At 52.2% G+C, this 21,044-nt stretch overlaps 7 protein-coding genes across 7 annotated transcripts; 4 read left to right on the forward strand and 3 right to left on the reverse strand.

Annotated features, from left to right (window-relative positions):
* The first annotated feature begins 766 nt into the window (after positions 1–766).
* Positions 767–4,434, forward strand: ACET3X_003991 (uncharacterized protein). Its single transcript, XM_069450146.1, has one exon. The coding sequence runs from the start codon at positions 1,205–1,207 to the stop codon at positions 4,151–4,153; it is 2,949 nt and encodes a 982-aa protein (XP_069307969.1). The 5' UTR covers positions 767–1,204; the 3' UTR covers positions 4,154–4,434.
* Positions 4,435–5,309: 875 nt separating this feature from the next.
* ACET3X_003992 (uncharacterized protein) lies at positions 5,310–6,756 on the reverse strand (the record flags this gene model as incomplete). The annotated part of the gene is made up of 4 exons (XM_069450147.1): positions 5,310–5,685; positions 5,770–6,102; positions 6,400–6,621; positions 6,707–6,756. The coding sequence occupies 4 exons, from the start codon at positions 6,754–6,756 to the stop codon at positions 5,310–5,312; spliced, it is 981 nt and encodes a 326-aa protein (XP_069307970.1).
* Positions 6,757–9,895: 3,139 nt separating this feature from the next.
* On the forward strand, positions 9,896–12,229 carry ACET3X_003993 (uncharacterized protein; the record flags this gene model as incomplete). The annotated part of the gene is made up of 4 exons (XM_069450150.1): positions 9,896–9,910; positions 10,079–10,395; positions 10,651–11,658; positions 11,737–12,229. 4 exons carry the CDS (start codon positions 9,896–9,898, stop codon positions 12,227–12,229), a joined length of 1,833 nt encoding a protein of 610 aa, XP_069307971.1.
* Positions 12,230–16,539: 4,310 nt separating this feature from the next.
* On the reverse strand, positions 16,540–17,258 carry ACET3X_003994 (uncharacterized protein; the record flags this gene model as incomplete). The annotated part of the gene is made up of 4 exons (XM_069450151.1): positions 16,540–16,654; positions 16,710–16,780; positions 16,830–17,099; positions 17,154–17,258. The coding sequence occupies 4 exons, from the start codon at positions 17,256–17,258 to the stop codon at positions 16,540–16,542; spliced, it is 561 nt and encodes a 186-aa protein (XP_069307972.1).
* Positions 17,259–17,608: 350 nt separating this feature from the next.
* Positions 17,609–18,973, forward strand: ACET3X_003995 (uncharacterized protein; the record flags this gene model as incomplete). Its single annotated transcript, XM_069450152.1, has 5 exons — positions 17,609–17,723; positions 17,785–17,864; positions 17,916–18,513; positions 18,605–18,866; positions 18,925–18,973. 5 exons carry the CDS (start codon positions 17,609–17,611, stop codon positions 18,971–18,973), a joined length of 1,104 nt encoding a protein of 367 aa, XP_069307973.1.
* Positions 18,974–19,097: 124 nt separating this feature from the next.
* On the reverse strand, positions 19,098–19,939 carry ACET3X_003996 (uncharacterized protein; the record flags this gene model as incomplete). Its single annotated transcript, XM_069450153.1, has 3 exons — positions 19,098–19,548; positions 19,639–19,840; positions 19,897–19,939. 3 exons carry the CDS (start codon positions 19,937–19,939, stop codon positions 19,098–19,100), a joined length of 696 nt encoding a protein of 231 aa, XP_069307974.1.
* Positions 19,940–20,210: 271 nt separating this feature from the next.
* ACET3X_003997 (uncharacterized protein) lies at positions 20,211–20,957 on the forward strand (the record flags this gene model as incomplete). Its single annotated transcript, XM_069450154.1, has 5 exons — positions 20,211–20,222; positions 20,276–20,314; positions 20,370–20,660; positions 20,707–20,753; positions 20,816–20,957. 5 exons carry the CDS (start codon positions 20,211–20,213, stop codon positions 20,955–20,957), a joined length of 531 nt encoding a protein of 176 aa, XP_069307975.1.
* Positions 20,958–21,044: the final 87 nt, after the last annotated feature.

The following is a 21,044-nucleotide window of genomic DNA, read 5'->3' on the forward strand; positions in this document are numbered from 1 at the left end:
TTGCGTAGATCAGGACAAGGCGAATATGACGAGTGAGTCTCCTACCCCCTCCCGTATTACTCGTGTGAGTCTACGTGCTCTTGCAAGCTCTTCGTACCGTCCAGCACCCAGGTACTCGGTAGTAACAGATCCACTACATCCCGACACTGCTTCTTCATCGCCCGTCAAGCGAGGTCATGCCTATACAGTCCTTGCCCTCGACATCCGATTCCATCTTATGTGCCAGTAGTTGCTTACAAATATCGACTGAGCCGTTGGCGGCAGCATAGTGTAGAGGTAGGCTGCCGAATTTGGTTGTAGCGTCCTGGGTCTGCTTGTTCTTCCTCCAACAAGTCGGCGGCGTCTTCCCAATTTGCTCGACAGCAGTCGTTCCAAGGACTTCTTGACTGTCTTGGTGCTCAGACAAGTTAGCTTGGGAGTGGAATTGTTGGACCATGACTCGACTATGCCGCTGGACCTATTCTGGGTGACGTAGTAGGTTTCGTGCAAGGGACTCAGTACGTTGTTGGTGCGCATTGTCATAGATGTTGGTAGCGTGCACCTGGAGCGAGCGGCCAGCGGTTGAGCATTCTGTACAGAACACGTGACAGATGGTTTACTGGTGATGACTGCGACGACAAGGCTGAGAGTGGAGGATTCTGGGCTGTCGACGATCTTCGATTGACTTCTTTAGCTTCCGCGTCGAGGTCTTGGCGTTGGCCGGTCAGCATAGCATGCATAGAGGCATCGTCATGTGCTCCCCAGCCATCGATTACGCCTTCTGCATGCGACCGATGCCGTCGCACACACTTGCCCTACTACCATAACGACTGTGTATACGCCGCGCACGGTGCCCGCTGTCGCCAGGCGTTTCTTGGGGCGTTGCAGCTTATCAATCAATCAATCCCTCAATCCGTCATCCCAAGCCATCAATACATGTCGTCGGCTGACGACGCGCCCCACGCACATCATCTGCGTCTTTCGTTGCTGTACATGTCTCTGACCCTTGCGCCAAGATAGTCGCCATTCCTATATTCGATCCGCTCGCGGCTTGTCACGTTGAAGAGCATCATCAAGACCGTGCTTTGTTTCACGTCGTCTTAGGAAACACGCCCCTCAGCTGTCTGCCCAAAGGGGGCCCCGACACACTTACGCGCCTCCTAAGCTAGAGAGCGTCGTCGCATTCACATACACACACGTACACACACACACACACACACACACCATGTCCCTTACCGACTCGGAACTCGAGCTGGTCAGCTCGCAGCTGCAGCGCGAGAACGACGACATCCCCGAGGAGCCCGACATGATCCTCTCCTCAGACGCCGAGAACGGCCAGCTATCTGCTCCACCATCACGGATCGCTGCCCGCTTCTATCGCCATACAAGCAACCGTCGCAAGTCGTCGGCTACCTCGTCCCGCCGAAATTCGCTGTCGTCGACACATTCGCATACGTCGAATCGATCGTTTCGCAACAGCTGCCAGAGCCACCATGTCGCCCAGCACCTTCGCCGTGCCTCTATACTCGAAGATCGCAAGGCCAGGCTGGCAGACCGGGCAGCGCATGCTGAGCAGGTCAGGCTACGTGCTGCCTTAGCCAAGGCTACTCCACGTGGCTCCAACAGTGAAGAGAGGGCGTTGGCAGCACAGCAGGCTCGCGAGAAACATCTGGCTCAAGTAGCCGCGTCCTGTGCCGAGGAAGTGAGGAGAGCCAAGAAGATTGCCGAAGACATGAAAGAGCGCAAGGCCGCCGAGGAACGACGGTACCGCTCCGAGATGGAGGAGAAGCTCGCAGAAGCCGAGAAGCGGAGACTGGAGTACAAGCGCAACCCCAGACGACCACGGACCGCCAGCTCGCCTCCCGCTGATGTCAAGATACGCACCGAGCGCCCCATCGTGTCCACGGAAGATGCTGCCAAAAGGATCCAGGCTGCCTGGAGAGGCAAAGTTAGGAGTAACATCGTCACGGAATGGCTACAGCTCGGTCTGTCCATCGAGATGGTCCAAGAGACTAGTTTTGAAGTCATTACGGGCATGCTCGCGGGCGACAAGCTACTCAGGACCACCGATAGAATCATGACACTGTTTGTCCTGCTTCCCGACGCGGATCCAGCCTCCCGCAGTGCTGCCGTCAGGACCTTCCTCTCTGCGTACCTCATCCTTGGACATCCTACACATGTTTTCAGTCGAGACGGCGACCAGGAACAGGATCTCATCACCAAAGCCAAAGACCTCGTCATCAGCTTCGAATCTGCTCTGGCAAAGCTGACCAGACTCAACTCGTACACTCCCTCACCCACGCGTACAGAAACTGTACTGCTGGCTCACAGCGCTTTCGTCACCGCTTTCAACGACTGGAAAGCTCGCGACTCCTCCGCGCTTATCGAAACAATGGTAGCTTCGTTTGTCAGCCTCGACGAAATATGGCAAAGTGTCAAGGACGCGACGGTCGACGAGGTTGCAAACGAGTATAGGAATGGCATCAGGGATAACCAGGCTATTCTGCTGAGTAAAATTAAGAAGTTGGCAGGGCCCGATAAAGCTCTTACCTTGATCAGGAAAGCCATACGCGAAAGCCGAAGGTCAAGGCCAAAGAAGAGGCTCGCCGGAGACACTGTACGGCCGCGTGTTGCAAGTGACTCAACACCAGAATCCCCTCTGTCAGCCGATAGTGCGGCCAAGCAGGCTGAAGCTGCTTCAGAGCTTGCAGCTTCTGGACAATCTGGGCTCCAAGATTCCACTGCTCAGGGCCATCAGGCACAGTCGCTGTCCAAGGTCTTCACGGTCGTGCCCGATAACCGCGTTCTCGTCCACGAGCTGTCTATTGACAAAGACTACCGCATCGATCCTTCGCCGACGGCTGACTTGCGCGATGCTCTCAACCGTGAGCTCTGCGACGCAATGCGGCGAGGGTTCGAAGAAGGCGACAGCACAAACTGGACTGCTGCCATGGCGGAGAACATACGGGGGAAGCTGCTGCGGCTTCTGAAACCGGGCAACTCAATGCACACACTCATTTCCGAGACTCTAGATCCCGAGCATGTCAGCAGGCAGTGCAGTCAAGGCGTCTTCTCTTACGGAAAGTTCTTCGATTTCATTGCTAGCATCCTTCCTAAGCTTTGCGCACCTTTCCGAGACACTGAGGTTCAGTCGCTTGCCGAGGAGTTGCAAGAGGAAGGCGAACTTTCAAGCATGATCGAGAAACTTTTCAAGATCCTGCATGTCATCGATCTTCTGTCATTGGACTACTCAAACTTCCTGTTGATGAACGCCGCACCGACACTCATCAAGGAGGCTGTTGGGTACGAGCAAAGCATGTTCACCCAGGACCTGGAGGAAAACAACCTTACTCTCGACCGCACACGCAGATGGTGGCGCAGCGCAGCAGTCAATATGCATACCGAAGCTGACCGTCGTGATCCTTGGAGTCAGGCAAACCCCATCAACCGCCCTACAGCACACAAAATCTACGCTCGTGGTCTCGTCGACCTCGCAATCGCCACGCCGCCACTGCGAAGCTCTGAGCTGCCAGAGACACTCGAACTTGATCGTGCACGCATCTCGCGCATCCGCGAGGACGCACTTCGCATAACAACGATTGGCGGTATCTTGCTTACGGCAAAGAATCTGCTCAAACGCGACGTGCGCGCACAGTGGAAGTCTGAAGCGAACAAAATGTGGTTGGTGTTGAAGGAGAACGGATACATGTCTGACCCTTCTACTCCCTCGAAGATCTCTTCTCTCCTTGAGTCGTCTCGCAACATGCCATCAGCAACGCGCTCCCAGCTCTCCTCCACAATCACGCGTCTTCTTACGCAAGCCGAAGCTGGCAAGCTGTCTGACCCTGTTATGAAGGTTTTGTTCCAAAGACTAAGAACTCATATCTTCAACCGCGTAAGCGCCAGCAGCTCTGGCGAGCGCGTCAAAGCTGCTAGTACCGCCACTGAAGGGCTTGCTACTACTGGTCTACCAGAGTTCGTATCTCAAGTCGCAGATATCTGTGAGCAGCTTGGCAAAGTTGGCGAAGTGGACCGTAAATGCCACGGCAAGTGGTATGAGGAGATTGCCGAGGAGATGGAGAGGCTAGGCCTTGAGGGAGGCGAGGAGTTGACCAGAAGCTCGAGTGCAGATAGCGAGGCTGTCGCCTCGACGAGCTCCGAGTCTTCTATGTAAGATAGTCGGGTAATAGCTGGGATGCTGTAATGTGGGTACATGTGGACCATTACCGGCGTTTTCGTTTCCTTCTATTCTTCTTCGCTCAGACACGCACTCTGTTTGTTTCTTGGTATTATATTGATATACTGTCGTTTACTGCATGGCGCTGTGGTGTTGATTGCTTTAGGTCCGGGATAGGATTACGGGCTATGAGCATACACGAATCACTCTGGGTTGATCGTTTTTCGAGTTATAACGTACACCATTTCAGCTAGTTTTGATTGCTTGAATCAATACACATGACCTTTCCTACACTTTTGTCGCTTCTAGCCATCCGTCTGCGTACAAAGCACTGTGTTACAGTAGTGGTGCATGCTAGATGATCGAGGACTATCAATTGGCGTGCAAATTATCTCAGTCTTAATACGGTAAATGTATCCCATGAGGCTGAGCGTTCTACAACAATACCAGCTATGCATGATTGAGTTCTCTGAATCGTATTCTGCTGACTGAAATAGGCATGATGGTGTATAGCGCAGTAGCCAGCTATTGAGTATGGATCCACAACGCGTTGTTCAGACCAGTCGCTGTGCTTGGCATAAGTAGTCGTCTTAACCGACGTCAGAAGCGGTAGGAACCCAAGTAACAGACGGCTTGAGCCACAAAACGTTGCAACGGACTGAGTGGGTCATATCAGCGAGGGAACCTGTTCAGCTTGAACAGCCCTGGGGCTTCAGAAGGCTGGTAGGCTAGCCCTGGGTGAAGCCTAGGTCACTTGGCTGGAGACTACGGAAACTACCGGTAATGTAAAGAGCAATGACACATGTGGCTTAACATTCTATTCGCTAGCTTTATGGCACATGGCTGTCATTCGGGAAACGTACCCGTAATCTTGATGGTGGATTTGGTAGTGTCAGGAGGGAAACGTATACATTGGTAGCCAATACAGTAATCGAATGAGTTTACTGCCCCGTCACTTGGGCTTACGCTGACTTGTAGTGTTCCCAAGCTAAGAGTAGCCTTTACTATCTTCCTCGTGGTGATAGGGTGGCCGAGTGGATCGGAGGTATATCCTCCTTGGGCGTTTGACAAGGCACAGGCCATTGATGAAGAAGCTAAGGGTGAGCCGTCTCGTTGTCGCTGAGCTGATATGTAGCAACGTCGTCTGAAAATCTCATAGGTTCTCCTTTGACTGAACTGCTCCTAGCGGAGGCGGACCTGAAGCTCCCGGTGGACGCCGGATGCCAAAGTTTGCTTTTCTTGCTTCATCGATTCGACCTTTGGAAAGGCTAATACCGGGGACGACCCACTCGCCACAACTACATTGCATCCCCTGCCAGGCGTACTTGCCTACATTGGTGTGGCATTTTGGACACTCTAGACGCCCTTCCAGCTTGCCTTGTTCGAGCTCGGGACGCATCCACGACAGGGGATCAAGGAAGTAGTGCGCACAGTTCCGCGACGGGACTGTCTGAGCTTCCGCATTTTGGTCGCTGACAGATGGAGTCGACTCGTGCGATAGTAGATATTGCGACGTTGCTAATGCTCGTCTGCATCTTCGTAAGCGCTGAGCAAGATAGGCGGCAACATGCTGTACGGTGACACTAATCATGTCTTGCCACAACTCCACTTACCTGCATTTCCGACATCTCAATTCGAAACCGGAAGATTCGTCGGCGACATGTTCGTCTTCGAAGCGAATCTTGTCCGCCTCTGGAGCTTGGCCACACGCGCGGCTCAGCTCGATTTCCCGTTGGTAAACCCATCGTTGATAGGCCGGGGTGTCTTCTACATTTTCAGGTGTCTGCATCTCACCGTATAGCTCCAGCTGTTTCATGAAGCCCTCGTTTGGTTCACAGATGGAACGCGCTTGCCGAACGTGGGACAAAGCCTCCGAAGGGCTGATGTTGTGCTCTTGCATCAAATAAGCGATGACGACGGTAGCCGATCGTGACTTGCCCATAGCACTAGAAAGAAGGTTGTGGTTGGCATCTTGATACGAGTGGCTGAGAACAAATAGAGTGGCAACTGGGCGGTGTGTGTCGGGAGAACATGGCAGAAAACGGAAGGCGAGAAAAGATGAAAAACACAATGCAGGACGCGCGGAAAGCAAAATTGGGCTGCATGCATTGCACACCAGTGACGAGGCCTTGGGGCTGTTGTCGTTTGTGAAGATGGCAAAATTGCCAAGCAAGGCAATCGTCGGCGGCGATCCAAAGTTGTTGGATATGCAAGGCTTCAGCTTGACCAGGATGTTGACTTACCAATGCACCAAGACTCCGCCACCTCCCTTAAGCCCCTCCCGTATGAAGCGATTTGTGGCAGGGAAATGCTCCAATAGATTTTCGTCTTCGACATCGTCGACCTCTACCACCATGTGCTTGAAGGGGCCGAACAAGTCTTGATCTAGTGGTGTGCGCAATACCGACAGGACGTGCGTGATGTTAGCCTGCTGGAGGGCCTCGCGCCGTCGCAGAGTGAACATGCTATGCAGCACTGGTTAGACAGTCGTCCGGTGACCCCAGACTTGAGCCATGGGGCAGATGCGAAACGATAGTCGCCATTACGTACCCACCAATATACAGGTTCAAGTCCCCGGGCACTCTGTCGATGAGCGCCATGATGGGCGAAGCGAGGTCTCCGAGAGCAACCGGACGCCGGAGATGAGTGTACGGTGATCAACAAATCTAAAAGACGCGCGCGTTGTTGAAGGGGTGTGTGTAAGAGAGAGGGTCTAATTTTGACCGAGGGTTTCTGATCGCGCGTCCCCGCCAAAATTGCGGATCACCAGGAAATGCATCTGTCATGGACCTGATTACATCGCAAGCATCCTTTTACTTGCGAATTCTCTCATTTGAGAGAACCTGTTCCTGGTTATATCGCCAAAACAAACAAACAAGTAGCACGTTGGAGCAGCTGCCGAGCATCCTATTCATCTATGTTGAGGTTGATTGGCTCAATGTATGAGCCTGCCCAAGGTTGCGGCCAAGAATCAGAGAATGCACCACCATCTTTAGAGACACGATCGAGCTAGTTTCTCATAGCCTTATAGCTACAGACACACTACATCTTTTGTCCGCCCGTACTTTCCCTTAGTTCATGTTTCCTAGCGAGACCCTTTGTAATAAGATCTGTCATCAAGAAGAGTCATGTGTCGTTGCAGTAAACGGCATCTTCCGTACAAGACCGCGGAGCTACACACTATGGATCAGGGACTGCATACCATTGACATGGGTGGGTTTATAGTTTGAATCGAAGAATTCCAGTTGCACGAAGACTTCCCGAGGCCGTCTGTTTGCTGCGCCCCGAACATGTCGTCCAAGTAGCGCGGTCAGCCATGATTGTGGACAGCGGTCAATGAGTGCCATAGTCTGTCTCGTGTCAGTGATGTGGTGTTGCTCCCATTGTAAGACACGCAATATTGCAGCCCGTTACCGACAGCCTGAAATAGCGGATTGCTCGTACTCCCCGGTTGCTTGCAGGGCTGCGATGGCGCGTCGTCCCGCATCTCGGCGAAGCGCATCAGTGCTTTGGCAAACGGGTAGAGACGCGGTAGTTGCACATTTTTCTTCGAGGCATCCCGTATCGCCGACGAGATAAAGAAGTCGCTGACATCACCCGAGACTTGCTGGTTCGCGCCGTCTCAAAGTGGCCGAACCACCGCTTATCCGACCACAAAGCAGGACCCACCTGCCGGTGAAAAGCAACGTACCATGTAGGTACCACTGTTGGCCTTGCAGTGAAGCTTCGGCCCCAATCCGATACCGATACCCCGGAGTAATACTCGTGTCGTCTGCATATTGCCGCTCGTGACAGCACGAGGTACCCTGGAATGCACCATGGACACAGCCCCATGGAGAACATGCGTAAGGCTACCGCAGCAGACGCCAATCGAGATAGGGGAGCAGATGGAGGGTGGTGTTTTCGGTTTGTACAACGAGTGTAGTTGCCAAAAATACCATGGAGGGGAGCAGGGAGTGCGATATCTCAGACGGGCAGCCTGTGTCGCATTGGCTGCCGGAGATAGTGCACGCCCCGCCGTGCATTTCGATTTCATGGCAGAGAGCTGGCCGCTCAGGATGCAGGTATACCTGGATAGTGTGTAGGGCGCACGCCAGCTTCCCACGATAGCGATCAGCAGATCAGCATGGGATGGGAGAACAGCCCTCTCAGCCTGACCGATGGGTGACTACAGGTAATGGTGCAATCGATGGCGCTTGTAAGGCTGCAAGAAGCTTACTTTGTTCCAACTCCTCAGGCATCCGTGCGCACTGACTTCCGCTACCCGCACTCAAGTCTAACCCACACACGGTTGAATCTGACGCTGTGCCGTCTGCACCTTCCCCCCTCTTCCCAATCCCCATCGAGGCGAAGCGCAACGCTGGATTGTTGGACAATTTGGTCAGCTTCCCGGCATGCAACCCTCGTCAGCCAGCGCGCCCACGCCGTCGGCATGCCTTCCAAGCCTGCCCTACCAGCCATCTCACCGTTGCACCGACCTAACGTCCTGGCAGATCGGCTCTACTTGCTTTGCGTAATAATCGACACACAGGGCAGCTGGATGGGCGGGCGCCAATCCTTGATTGATTATTCTTGGTCCGACTGAGCTCAATGCCATGCTGCTGGGAGTCGTCTGCCGTCACGAGCAATCTACTGCGAGTTGGCCTGCCAGCGCTAATGGCAAGCCCTATGCACGAGATGAGGGTCGGGGCGTGGACCTTGAAGCTTCTCGAAAGCCAGAGCCCTCCTCCGACCGACTAAAGGGTTGCATCTTACCCCTGCTGAAGTCTCCACTGCGCTCCGTGCCAGGACAACCAGGCATAGCCAATCACCGACAAACAAGCTCATCCAGCGTAGTGCTTTATGCTAACCGCACTCCCCGGTGGAGGGCGTTTCTTCTGGTCCATCTGTTGCTGTTGCTGTTGCCGCTGTCGCTGTTGCTACTGCTGCTGCTGCTATCCAGCGGTGCCTCTGTCCTGCAGATTTCACTGCCTCTCCGGAACACTGGACGCCGAGGGACACTTCCTTCTCCCTTTTACTCCACCCGCCTCCACGCCAAGGGGCCCTACCGCCGTTCGGAAGAGTCGTGTTCCTGCTACACGGCAGCGAACAAGACGACGCGGGACTTCCTGTCGACTTCACTCGTTGCATTGCTCGCACCGTACTGGGTTTTATGACGACTAGCCCTGGGCGAAAAGAAGCAATATCATCTTTGTGGCGGTATTGGCCAGAACCCTTCCGTTCAGCTGAAGGACCCTCTCCCTCATAGGGCTGAACATTATTTAACAGCCGCAAGCGCTAGCGCCCCCGCTTTCGCTTTTGTAAGCCTCGCCGTCGAGAATCCATCCCAACGACGCGTAAGTCCCACACGACCGCAACGGTACGTCGCATGTTTGTTTAGTACGTAGTTGTTAGACCTCAGCTACGTCTGCACGCCTTTACTCTGTCCTCCCCTGCCTGTCTCGGCCTGTCCGTGTTGTTTCGGGCTAACGAATCTACTCTAGGTCCGTGCTCGCATACACTATCCAGTAGCGACCATACTCACTCTTCTTGCTTGTCGCGCTCGCCACATTCGCGGTGCTCGCGTGCTGCGCGAGTACGCTTCAGCTGCACCCTAGTGGCGGGCTCCCGGCGACCTCATCCTCCCTATGAGCCATGTCCTCCACACCGAGTATTCGCGTATATGATTCTCAGCGTGATTCCCACCACTACCAACTACCACACCACCGTCGACCGTCGATACCCACCCCGGCTATCGCAATGGCCATACCGAGAGTATGTAAGCTCGTGTTCCAGCTGGTGAATATATAATGGAGGGGTCTGGAGCAACTGGTGGCTCGGTCACGCGAGACATAGCTCCTGAGAGAGTCACAGAGTGCTTCAGCCGCTACCAGGACTGAATACGCTATACGAACGGTTCACTGACTGTACCAAACTTGATAGGCACGCGAAGAGGCACCACCACCCTTGCCTCCTCCACGTCATATCGACCTCAGTGGACGAGACCCTGGTTGGCAATGGGGTAACACAAACAGCCCAAGGGACACTGGCTTTGGCGGAAATCGGCTCGCGACAGTTAGACCTGGCTCGAGCTTGTACGGTGGATCCACAGGCAGCTATCCGCGGGAGCCTTCGGTCGATATGTTTAGCCCTGCCCGCGAACCTTCCGTCTCTAGATCCGTCGACGGCATGAGCGAACACAGCAATACCAGCGAAGACGACCGTAGTACCAAAGCTCGGCCATCTCTCGGAAATCATAGGTATGGAACATTCTATTACGCTCCCCTTCAACCTAGAGAGCATGTTGTGTTGGGATACTGCAAGATCTGGCAGTGCTTGACTGTCTTTGGTGAAGATGCGCCGTCACTACTTCACTGCTCAACCCTGGTCGTTTGGATGATTCCCACACACGGCGATTGGTCCATGACTTGTCAAGGGTTGCTTGCACTCTTTGTGCCTACAAATCTAGCGTTGTCTCATCTGCATTCCAGTGATTGACTGACAATGTGCCATAGACTCACGAGCGAGCGACAACTCGGTCACAAAGCCGTCCAGAACTCGTCGCATGCCTACGATAAGCAACTACTCTCAAAGATCGGTGGCCCGAATACACCCACACGAACAACCGCACCACCACTCTCCTCTGCCACCACTCACGACCCCGCCACCTCGGATACACACGCCCCTTCTCACAAGCTCACCGGCCAACTGAAGCCATTGACTGTACCTACCATATCACCCAGTTACAACGGCTGGCGTAGTCCAGTGTTCGATTCAGCGGAATCATACAGGGCACGTTACGGTAGTATCTCAACTCCAGGTCCTTTGGACGAGACGTCTTCTCAGCACCGCGGTAGCTACGACCACAGCATATTCTCGGATCCCGAGTTTGGTGGCATGGAGGAGAATGGAATGCGTGATCTGAACATCAACGAACGTAGCCCTGCCGAGTCAGAGGACTATCAATTAGGCCCTAAGGGTGGCCTTAAACGGCGGGCCTCGTCGCCACCCTCTGAAGCCGCGCGCGACGATCGTCCCATCCCAAGCGGCCATAATGATCTCTATCATCGCCGCTCTCAGCAAATGCTGGTTAATCGGAATTGCGCAGCTTCGCGTTTTCAGTCAAACCCAAACTCGCTATCCTCGACCGGGTCTGCAAGTCAACGCAGTGGTTCGATCGGTTCTTCTTTCGGCTTTTCAACCACTCCAAGTAGTATGACAAGTTATTGCGGAGACCAGCGCCCTTCGCCCAGTGCGTTGTCTTCCCTGGGCGAAACAGAGTTAGGCCCCGTCTCGCCATATGCAGCTAACAGGTCCTTGGACCCTAGCCCCCGCGGGTCATTGTCACGACCTCCGCATCAGCGAGGCTTCTCCGAGTCTGAGCATCCACAGATACGAAAAATGTCTACGGAAAGCACGTTGCACTCGCGACAGAATTCAATCGCAAACCGTATATCTGGAGCTTACATTTGCGAGTGCTGCCCCAAGAAACCCAAGAAATTTGACAGTGAAGATGAGTTAAGGTAAGTGCATGGATTCACGTTTGCCCACCGCCATTTGGTCTTGCCACCCTTGAGCGACCACGCTGACCACAGCAACAGAGCACACGAGCTAGAGAAGCAGTACATTTGCCAGTACTGTCCCAATCGCTTCAAGAACAAAAACGAAGCCGAGCGCCATCAAAATTCTCTTCATTTACGCCGACACTCTTGGTCCTGCGCTACGCTTGCCGGTCTTCATGCAGCCTTTCACCCCTCGCCTACTCGTCCAAATGTGGCAGACGTTTGTGGATTCTGCGGTGAAGAGTTTCCCAATCCTGCAGATTGGGAAACGCGGTCTGAGCATCTGAATCATGTGCATAAGTTTGGGGAATGCAACCAAGCTAAGAAGTTCTTTCGCGCAGACCACTTCAGACAACACTTGAAGCATAGCCATGCAGGAACCAGCGGGAAATGGACCAACATGCTAGAAAACGCCTGCATGAGAGACGAGCCGCCACCACAAGAGCGTGTTGGCTCCATGGGCTCTATTTCCGGCCCCTCAAGTCTCGCACCTAAGCCAGATGTCATTAACGAAGCACACGACGAAGCATGATTTCGAAGTACGCGATACAATTGACCTTGGCCACCTACAGCGCCACTGTGTATTAGAGAATTTTCTGAACCTGCAGCAACAACCCCATCTAATCCGAGCGGCTTTCCCACATCAAAACATACCCTTCAGCAACAGAGTCCGGTTGGAGCCGGCACCAGCACTTTCTTTGCATTAGTAATTATCTCATAGAGCGGCATTTTCAGATATCGCCCCTTCTGACGAAAAGTTTCCACGTTTACAGACAGCTTTGCACTTTTTCTATAGCCCTTGGCGGTAAAGCCCGGGCGTTTGGACATAACGACATTGATGACGGCATTTGGTCTCATATAGCAGAGATCTTGCTATGTGGCCTAGGAAAGTTCTGGCGCCACTAAGCGCCAGATTTGTTGCATTTCAAGGATGTTCCATCGATTCAGCGGGCGTTGATACGACAGGATGTCCAAAATCATTGTTTGAGGCGAAGACATCCATGTAGTCTTTCGACCTATTATACAGCAAGTGTGTCATGCCAATGCATCAAGAAATCTTTTTGAATGTATCATTGAAGTGGATCCTGTCCGGCGAGGCCGAATGTAACACCAAATACCCTGTCATGGCGAGCGCAATCGTTGCGTCTCGGCTTCTGTACCCGTCCGAGGCACAAGCCATACAGCGGTTCTACTTGCTCTGACATCGGCGATGACGCAAAAGAGATTTCTTGCTACCACACAGCCAGCAGCATACTTCGTTCGGCTGAGAGTCAGCATTGAGCACTGAGCCTTGGCACACCATACACGAGCGCCACAGCCATCAGCGCCCGCTTGTCACTTCTTTCGCATCAACCTGCTTATCTGTCTTCAGAAACAAGAGTATGCGTATTTTCACGTCAGCCATAATAATGAAGATCGATGTCTACAGATGGCTTCGTCACTCCACCTCAAAGCACGTACCCGTGGACTAGGTAATAGCATGGACGGAAGACATACGCGTACGCATTCCGTCAGCAAATTGACAGTTCTGTGGTCTTATCGTCGAAGCTCACGTATAACTCGGTGGCGATGACGGTACATTGTTTGTGCACATGACACGTACAGAAAGCTGTAGCTAACATCATGTTCTGCGCGCGCGTGTATTGGGGAACTCATTGGGCTTTTGTGGGGCAGCATGGGAGGACAACGATGGATATGCATCTGAGAAGACGATATCCCCTGATTCATGCACACATGTAGAACGCCAGGAAAATTTCAATAGTCAAATATTCCATCTCCCAGTTATGCATTGAGGGTATGCAATCCAAGAGTGGCAATACTCCCAATTCCCAAGCTGCTGGTATGCAATCTATCGTAGCAAATAAACACAAACAAACAGACACAGCAGTCTGATCACTATGGGCCTTGAAGAAACCATTATTACGCAAACCAAGTCGTGATCGGCGAAAGACCCAAATACGTGCCTTCCCGAAGCGCCGACGCATACCTAGGTACTCCCAGAACTCGGCGTAGCCCCCATCTTATCTCTATGTTGATTCCTCCAACCCCACAGAAAATCTCTCGTCTCGGCGCGCGACATGCGATGGTATCTGTGATCTGACACAATACCTAACATGCAAAACGTGGGGTAAGCTGTTTCGGAAGAGATTAAGCTCACATGGGCTTGGAGTGAGCAATGAGCAGTGAGCGCTAGATTGGGACGTAATCGCCGACTACTGCATATTAACATGCTCTTGATGATTGGTCACTGATGGTGCGTCGATTGGGGTGGAGTATGATGGTTGCGATTATGGATATGGTCATGGGTAGGTATTTTGTGATAAAGCGGGAGCTAGACCGAAGAGACGTGACTGCCCAGGTGCGAATAAACAATTCTTAGAGGGAAGCAAAAGCTCATTCATCTTGACGAGCGAGCGGATTCCAAAACCTGGAGACTGGCTTCCAGAGATACATCTTGGACACTTGGCCAAAAGTTTTCCATTCAATGGAATCTCATCAGGTGATATTGATCCGGGCTTGTGGAATCGCTTCGGTACGTGCTACGACTTTGCCACAACAGGCTCCAAAGTCGATGACCGCATCATCACACTCTGCACGTCGCACGGAAAACTTAAAGCCACGACACAAACAATGATGAACGGTGTGCAAAAGCTTAGATCAACGCTTATTTAGCAAGATCTAAATCTCACGTTTGAGTACACGTATTACGCATTAGTGCCTGGGTCGGTGAGATCTGCGAACACATAGCGTGGCAGTTGACATACTTCAATGTAACCAATTAGAACTGAGGCTGATCGGCTGTTTGTATTCGAAGGTGAGGTGCTCACAAGGTACTGCCTTCAGGCAAGTGCTGACGCTGACATTGACCCGGCCGCAGAATCGGTCTCGCAAAGGCTTTTCCCTTGGACGCCTGAATCACAGCAACAATGGAGACCCGACGATTCAGAGGCAATGTGGCTGCAGAATCGTGGAATCTCTCTATGGTGAGGCTATAGGTGAGCAGATGTCATAAGATGCTAATCGGCCTTGCTCTTTACGCATCTGACCAACTATGCTACATTTAGAAAATGAGCTGTTATGAATATATATGTAAGGAGATATAAGCTATTACAATATACACAATATGCTAGGCCGAACAGGTCATGGAGCAGAGATGTGGAGCTGATTGCATGCATGTGATGCGGTAAGGGATATTATGTGCCGCCGCGTCCGTGTATATGCGCGGAACGATGCTGACGCGCCCAGATCTAAAGCGAGGCTTACTGTTTAGTTGGTCTCTCGGAACAAGGTTTGACGTGTTCTTCGCCTGATTACCCGAGCATGCTGACCATCAGCATCACGAGGAGCAGACAGGTCGTAGAGGGAATTTAGTGGCGGCCGCTAGACGGCCTGTGCCGCTGTATGAGCGCGGACCTATAGGTATCACTGAGAGATGAGACATCGAATAGTGGTAGAAACGAAAAGGTCGACTGTTGTAGTGACTGATCCACAGAAGAACATCGATGTCCGGCTGCAACTTTCGAGCATGCATAGCATCAGCGCTTCGGGGAGTTGAGTACAATGAAAGATAACATACTACTGTAAGACTCTGTAGAGGCCGCTTCCTTCCGAAGGACGTACTGCTGGGCACGTTTCTGATTGCATGTGCACCCAAGTCACCAGCCACGAGAGTGTGAAGTTCGCTGTTTCGGCGACAGAGGCCTACTGTATCGCGATAATCATTTGAGTTGAGCTTTGGAGAACCCTAGTCACCAGCCTGTTGCCATTCTTGGCACAGTGGACGTTGTTGAAAGAGCATCTTTCCTGAGATATTACATTGCCAAGATGCTTATCGGTGTCGTTGGCACATGTATGAGATTACTCAGTATATGCGATATTAGTGACAAATAGTATGTGTAGATAAGCGAACAGACAGGAATGCAGGATGCGCCACGATGTTGAGCAACGAGGTGTGTACCTATTCCAGTCCATTCCGTAGAGTCATCACTTGTGGCGCCTAGTACCCTTGGCCAAGCTTGCGTAGCGATGCAGCGATGTGTCCGTACTTCTTCCAGCTGAGGCCGATCTCGGAGATGGTCGAAATGGTGGATGGTTCACTGCTACTTCGGCTTGTTGCCTATCCTGCAGATAATTCTAAGACATAACGAGGTGTCCAGACACGCGCTGGTGAGAACGCCTACGGCCGTAATAGGGCCAAGCGAGTAACCCAACAAACGCCTCGCTCGCAATCATACCAAATGCAACAGTCATATAGCCTAATACGTCCTTGGGGCCTTGGTCAATATGGAGAACACAATGTGCCCAGTCCGAATAGGGGAGGTTGGCATCGATCATTTGGTCTTGCATGAAACATACCTGCGGATCGGTAGGGGAACTGCTGTAGTGTTATAAGCCTCCAAGCCACTCCCGCAGGAGTTTATACAAGCAAGTTGTCCTTGAATAGATTCTGCGAGCGTATCAGCAGAATTTGAGCGCACTGAGTGAGGAGTGTTTATTCAGCGAGTCAAGGTATTCGAACATGTCCGTTGGGCTTGTAACGAACGTTATCCTCTGTCAAAGGGCGGCAAAGCGCCAAGGACTTAGTTTGGACGTAACTATAAACAGGATAGCCACGCGTGACACGTATGACATTCGGTAAGCATGGGATTTGAGCCGGCCGCTAAAAGCTGACCGCATTGTTTTCGAAGGATGTATGGTTGGCGGTCGTAAGTCCCGTCACCGTTCGCCTAAGCAATTCCCACCTGCTTCTAGGTGGTGAACGAACAGGGAGCTCTTGGAGTAACTGGAGCCGTCACTGGCCCATAACTACAACCATTGTCGACGTTGGGACATATCGTGCGCCTACGGGTTGCCGCTAGGGACTGACGGAAAGTTTGCAGGGTTGTTCAGTCGTTCGCGATTTCTTTTGGCAATCTCAGCATTCCGCAGTTTGTCCAGGCGCATTTGATAGAAGTTCCTGTACAAAGTCAGGATGTGTGATTCAAGTAAGGAGTCTTCAAAAGCAGCCTCACTTGTTGAGTTGGTATATGCGAGGACCAAGCTCGGCCTGAGCTTGATCTTTGCTTTTCGAGAGCTCTCTGATCTACATTGAAGTTAGTCCAGCCAGTAAGGTAACAATATACGCTACATGCTTTGTCATCTTTGGCTTTCTCGTCCTGCTTGTCCTCCGCCTCTTCATTGCCCTTGGCCTCTTTCTCTTTTTCCTTGTCCTTATCCTTGTCTTTTCCTTTTCGCTTCTCACGCTTGAGTTTCTGCTTCTCCTCGTACTCTTTCTTTACAGCCTCGATCTCGCGATCTAGCTCTTCTTGCTTCTTCTGGTCCGCAATTCTCTTTGCTTCATCAGCCTCTGGTTGACAAAAGCCTTTGTCAGATAAATGCCCAGGACAGATGTAGAAGAAATCCTTTTGGGCGAATTAGCACACACTCGTACAGTCTATCAGATCAACCTTCTGTACCTTGTTGTTAGGAGTAATCAGTACACTGGTGGATGGCTTATAGCATATCCAACAGGCCTTTGCAGCGTTGTCCGCCACGCGACGAAGATGCCATAGATTCTCCATTTTTGTATCGATTGTGTTCACGGGTGCTTTACAGGGCACCTAAGAAAGCGCGCAAGTGCACGGAAGTGTCTCGAGTGATGCCGAGTGCAGCCGACTACGCTCGAGACAAAGCCTTGCCTGGTTGATTTGCCTCTTATGTGAATGTCTCCGGATGCCCGTTCAATATTGATACACGATGCTGGCTTGATATACAGTGATGACTGGGTGCGTAAAGAGATGTGGTTGTGAAAGAGAGTGGCTGTGCGATCGATGCCAGCATCGAAACTAAACTTAAAACGGCTTAGTCATATACATTTGAGGTAGCAACGATCAACCAGTGAGGATCGCAATCCCATCTACCAATCTCATCCATGTTACTGAAGCCCATGCGGATCTTCAGATATAGTGCTTCAGCTTATACCTTCAGTCGGGTTTCTCTACTTCGTCCTTGTAGCTTCATCCCACCCATTTCCAGCAATTTTGCATGTGCGTCATTACCCCAATTTTACTGACCTCGGGATGCCCACAACACTGACATCAATACCAGACAGTAACTCCTTTACATACCAAAATCCCTCCAGGATTATCAAGATGACTACGGAAGCCCCCCAACTCAAGTACATCGATGTTGGTTCGCATCCCGCTTTCCCGCCGCATCCTGCCTCTAACCTACCCTAGATCGGTATCAACTTCACGGATCCGATATACCGTGGTGAATACCACGGCACTAAGCGTCACGAAGATGATTTCGAAGACGTCATACAACGAGCCGTTGATGCTGGATGCAAGAAGTTCATGGTAACAGGTTCTGACCTTGAGGAATCGAAACATGCCGTCGAAATAGCGAAAGCGCATCCAGGGCTGTGCTATGCAACGATTGGTGTACATCCTTGCTCAGCAAAACAGTTTGATACGCACCCCGGAGGCGCGTCTGAACTTCTATCCGCTCTAAAAAACCTTGCGCTCGAGGCCAAGGAAGCAGGATACGCAGTAGCGTTCGGAGAGATAGGTCTTGACTATGACCGCCTGTTTCTGACGCCAAAGGATCCGCAGTTGAAGTACTTTGAGGCACAGTTGGCGATTGCAATTGAGGTCCAGCTACCGCTTTTTCTACACTCGCGAGCCGCGAGCGAAGACTTTGAGAAGCTCTTGACTGAGAAACTGGATCAATTGCCAAAACGAGGCTTGGTTCATAGCTTTACTGGCACAGCCGAGGAGATGCAACGCCTTGTTAACTTGGGCTTCGACATTGGAGTCAACGGATGCAGCATGAAAAGTAAGTACGCTCCCGGTCCTTCGCCACAACTGCTTCAGATGCCAATACTACACTTGTGTCTGTGTGACATTGCACTAATACATTTGCCTAGCCGATGAGAATATCGCGGTTGTCAAACAGATACCGCTTGAGCGCCTGCAGATCGAGACCGATGGTCCATGGTGCGAGATGCGACCCAGTCATGCATCAGCCAAGTATCTGCAAGACGCACCTCCGCTACCCAAGGCAGTCAAGAAGGAGAAGTTCACCAAAGGTATGATGGTCAAGGGCCGCAACGAGCCGGCTACAATACCCCATGTGGCACATGCGATCGCAAAGATCAAAGAGGTTACCGTGGAGGAGGTCTGTGATGCGTAAGTCTACCACTTTTCTCTCAACACAGGCGACGGGAAGGAGCTGACAGTTGTCTAGTGCTTGGAAGAATTCGGTCAAGATGTTTGGACTTGGCGAGACGGCGTAACACCATGACACCTCCGACTTGGTATAGACTATGCATATAGAAGATCGATTTGTACAAGAGGAATCTGCTCCCTCAAACTCGCAGATAAACGACCATCAAAATAGACCACACAAACCCACACCCTCTACTTCCTGTACCACATTCTGGTGATCTTGGTATGCCTCATCTTCTTCTGCAGCTGGAAGATTCCGTACATGAGCGCCTCGGCAGTGGGAGGACATCCAGGCACGTAGATGTCTACTGGTACGATCCTATCACATCCTCTTGTGACCGAGTAGCTGTAGTGGTAGTATCCTCCTCCGTTTGCGCAGCTGCCCATGGAAATAACCCACCGGGGGTCAGGCATCTGGTCGTAGACCTGTCGCAGCGCGGGCGCCATCTTGTTTGTGAGGGTTCCGGCTACGATCATGACGTCGGACTGTCGGGGCGAGGCACGGAAAATGATACCGAGACGATCCTGATCGTATCGTGGGGTGGACAAGTGCATCATCTCGACGGCGCAGCATGCGAGACCGAAAGTCATGGGCCAGAGGGAACTCTGACGGGCCCAGTTGGCTACTTGGTCGAGTGTTGTCCTGTTGCCGCACGTTAGCATGCGGCCCTGCAGTCATTCCTTCCTGTCGCTCTCGTGTCTTGCCCCAGGAATGCGTCAAGCCGTAACATACAATGCGTATTGCATAGCACCCTTCTTTCCCTCCTGACTCGGCAATGGCACCTCTACTCGCGCGGACTTCATCGGGGGTGGCGTGCCAGGATTGCCGGGGATGGTTGCGGGCGTCTTCATGGTCGTAGCCCTGTCCGAAGAGCTCGAGGAGAGGAAAGCAGCGCTTCCGGCGCGGAATGGCATCAGTGCCGTCGCGGGTTTGGCTGCCCATGGTATTAGCTCCGGGAGACTGCGAGCTGCCGGGGTGGCGGGGACAAACCTCGCAGAGCCATTGAGGCCGCAGACCTTGTTGTCGAAAACATTATCGCGACGAACAGGAAGGGAGGGCGTAGGTCGACGAGTGGAGAGGCAAGATGTGGGGTGGCGGTCGAGGAGTCGCGAACTTCATCGATGAGGTAGGTGCAGCAAAATGCTTGGCGGAAATCGATTAGTCGTTGATTTTGGTGCCATCTGATAGGTTAGGCGGCGATCGCGCCTCCCTCCATCACCCTTTCGGTCTACGTCGGCCAGACTACTCCGCGTACACGTCCCAGATCCACCACATCCATCTAAACCGGTGGTATCGTACACAAAATGTCGGGCCGGGTAAAGGGCGCTGGTTTCTAGGACTCGTAGTAGAAGCTGACGACTGTCCTCAGGTCCCCTCTATCGCTTGCATAGGCGTAATTGGCAAGCACGTTAGTAACTCCTGGTGTACGGCTCCAACCTAGATAGAGTTGACCATTGCTACAGAATAATCCACTGCACATCTCTCTCTTCCCGGCTGAGGAGAGGGCACCTCTAGAGTTCCAGTTTCTTCTGTCCTCGTGTCTGGATATCTTCGAAGCTCGTCTACCGCACAAGACAGCAGACCAGGATTTTGGACTTCTTCAAGCAGTAGACGAGAGGCTAGCAATGTATGGCTGGCTCACCAACACCGGAGTCAAGTTTGTCATTGTTGTCGACATGGAAGGAAGGCCAGCTACAGCTCTCGACAGCAAGACCGCGACTGCTGTCGGGCTACGAGATGCGGACATGAAACCCGTACGATCAAGACTCTATATTTCAGGCAATCTCTAATACCTATTAGGCTTTCAGGGCGCTGCAGACAGCTTACATTAAGCTATTGAGGAACCCGTAAGACAACTCAGGCCTATGTGCGAACAAAAAACATACTGATCTCCGGTCCTACTGTGTAGGTTCTACGATCCAGATGAGCACTCTCCAGTCACAGCAAACGCCGAGCATAGGATCGGTTCGACGCAGATTACAAGTCGCAAGTTCATTCAGGAGGTCAAAAAGATAGCCGATGCGTGGTCTCCCGGCGTTGCAAGCATTTGATTGAACTCTACTCTAAGCGCGATACCATGTTGCATCTTGCTGGCGTTCATAGCAATCATTGGGATAATTATTCTGTTTCTCACTCTC

Source organism: Alternaria dauci, chromosome 3 (genome assembly GCF_042100115.1).
Source record: "Alternaria dauci strain A2016 chromosome 3, whole genome shotgun sequence".
Classification (NCBI taxonomy): domain Eukaryota; kingdom Fungi; phylum Ascomycota; class Dothideomycetes; order Pleosporales; family Pleosporaceae; genus Alternaria; species Alternaria dauci.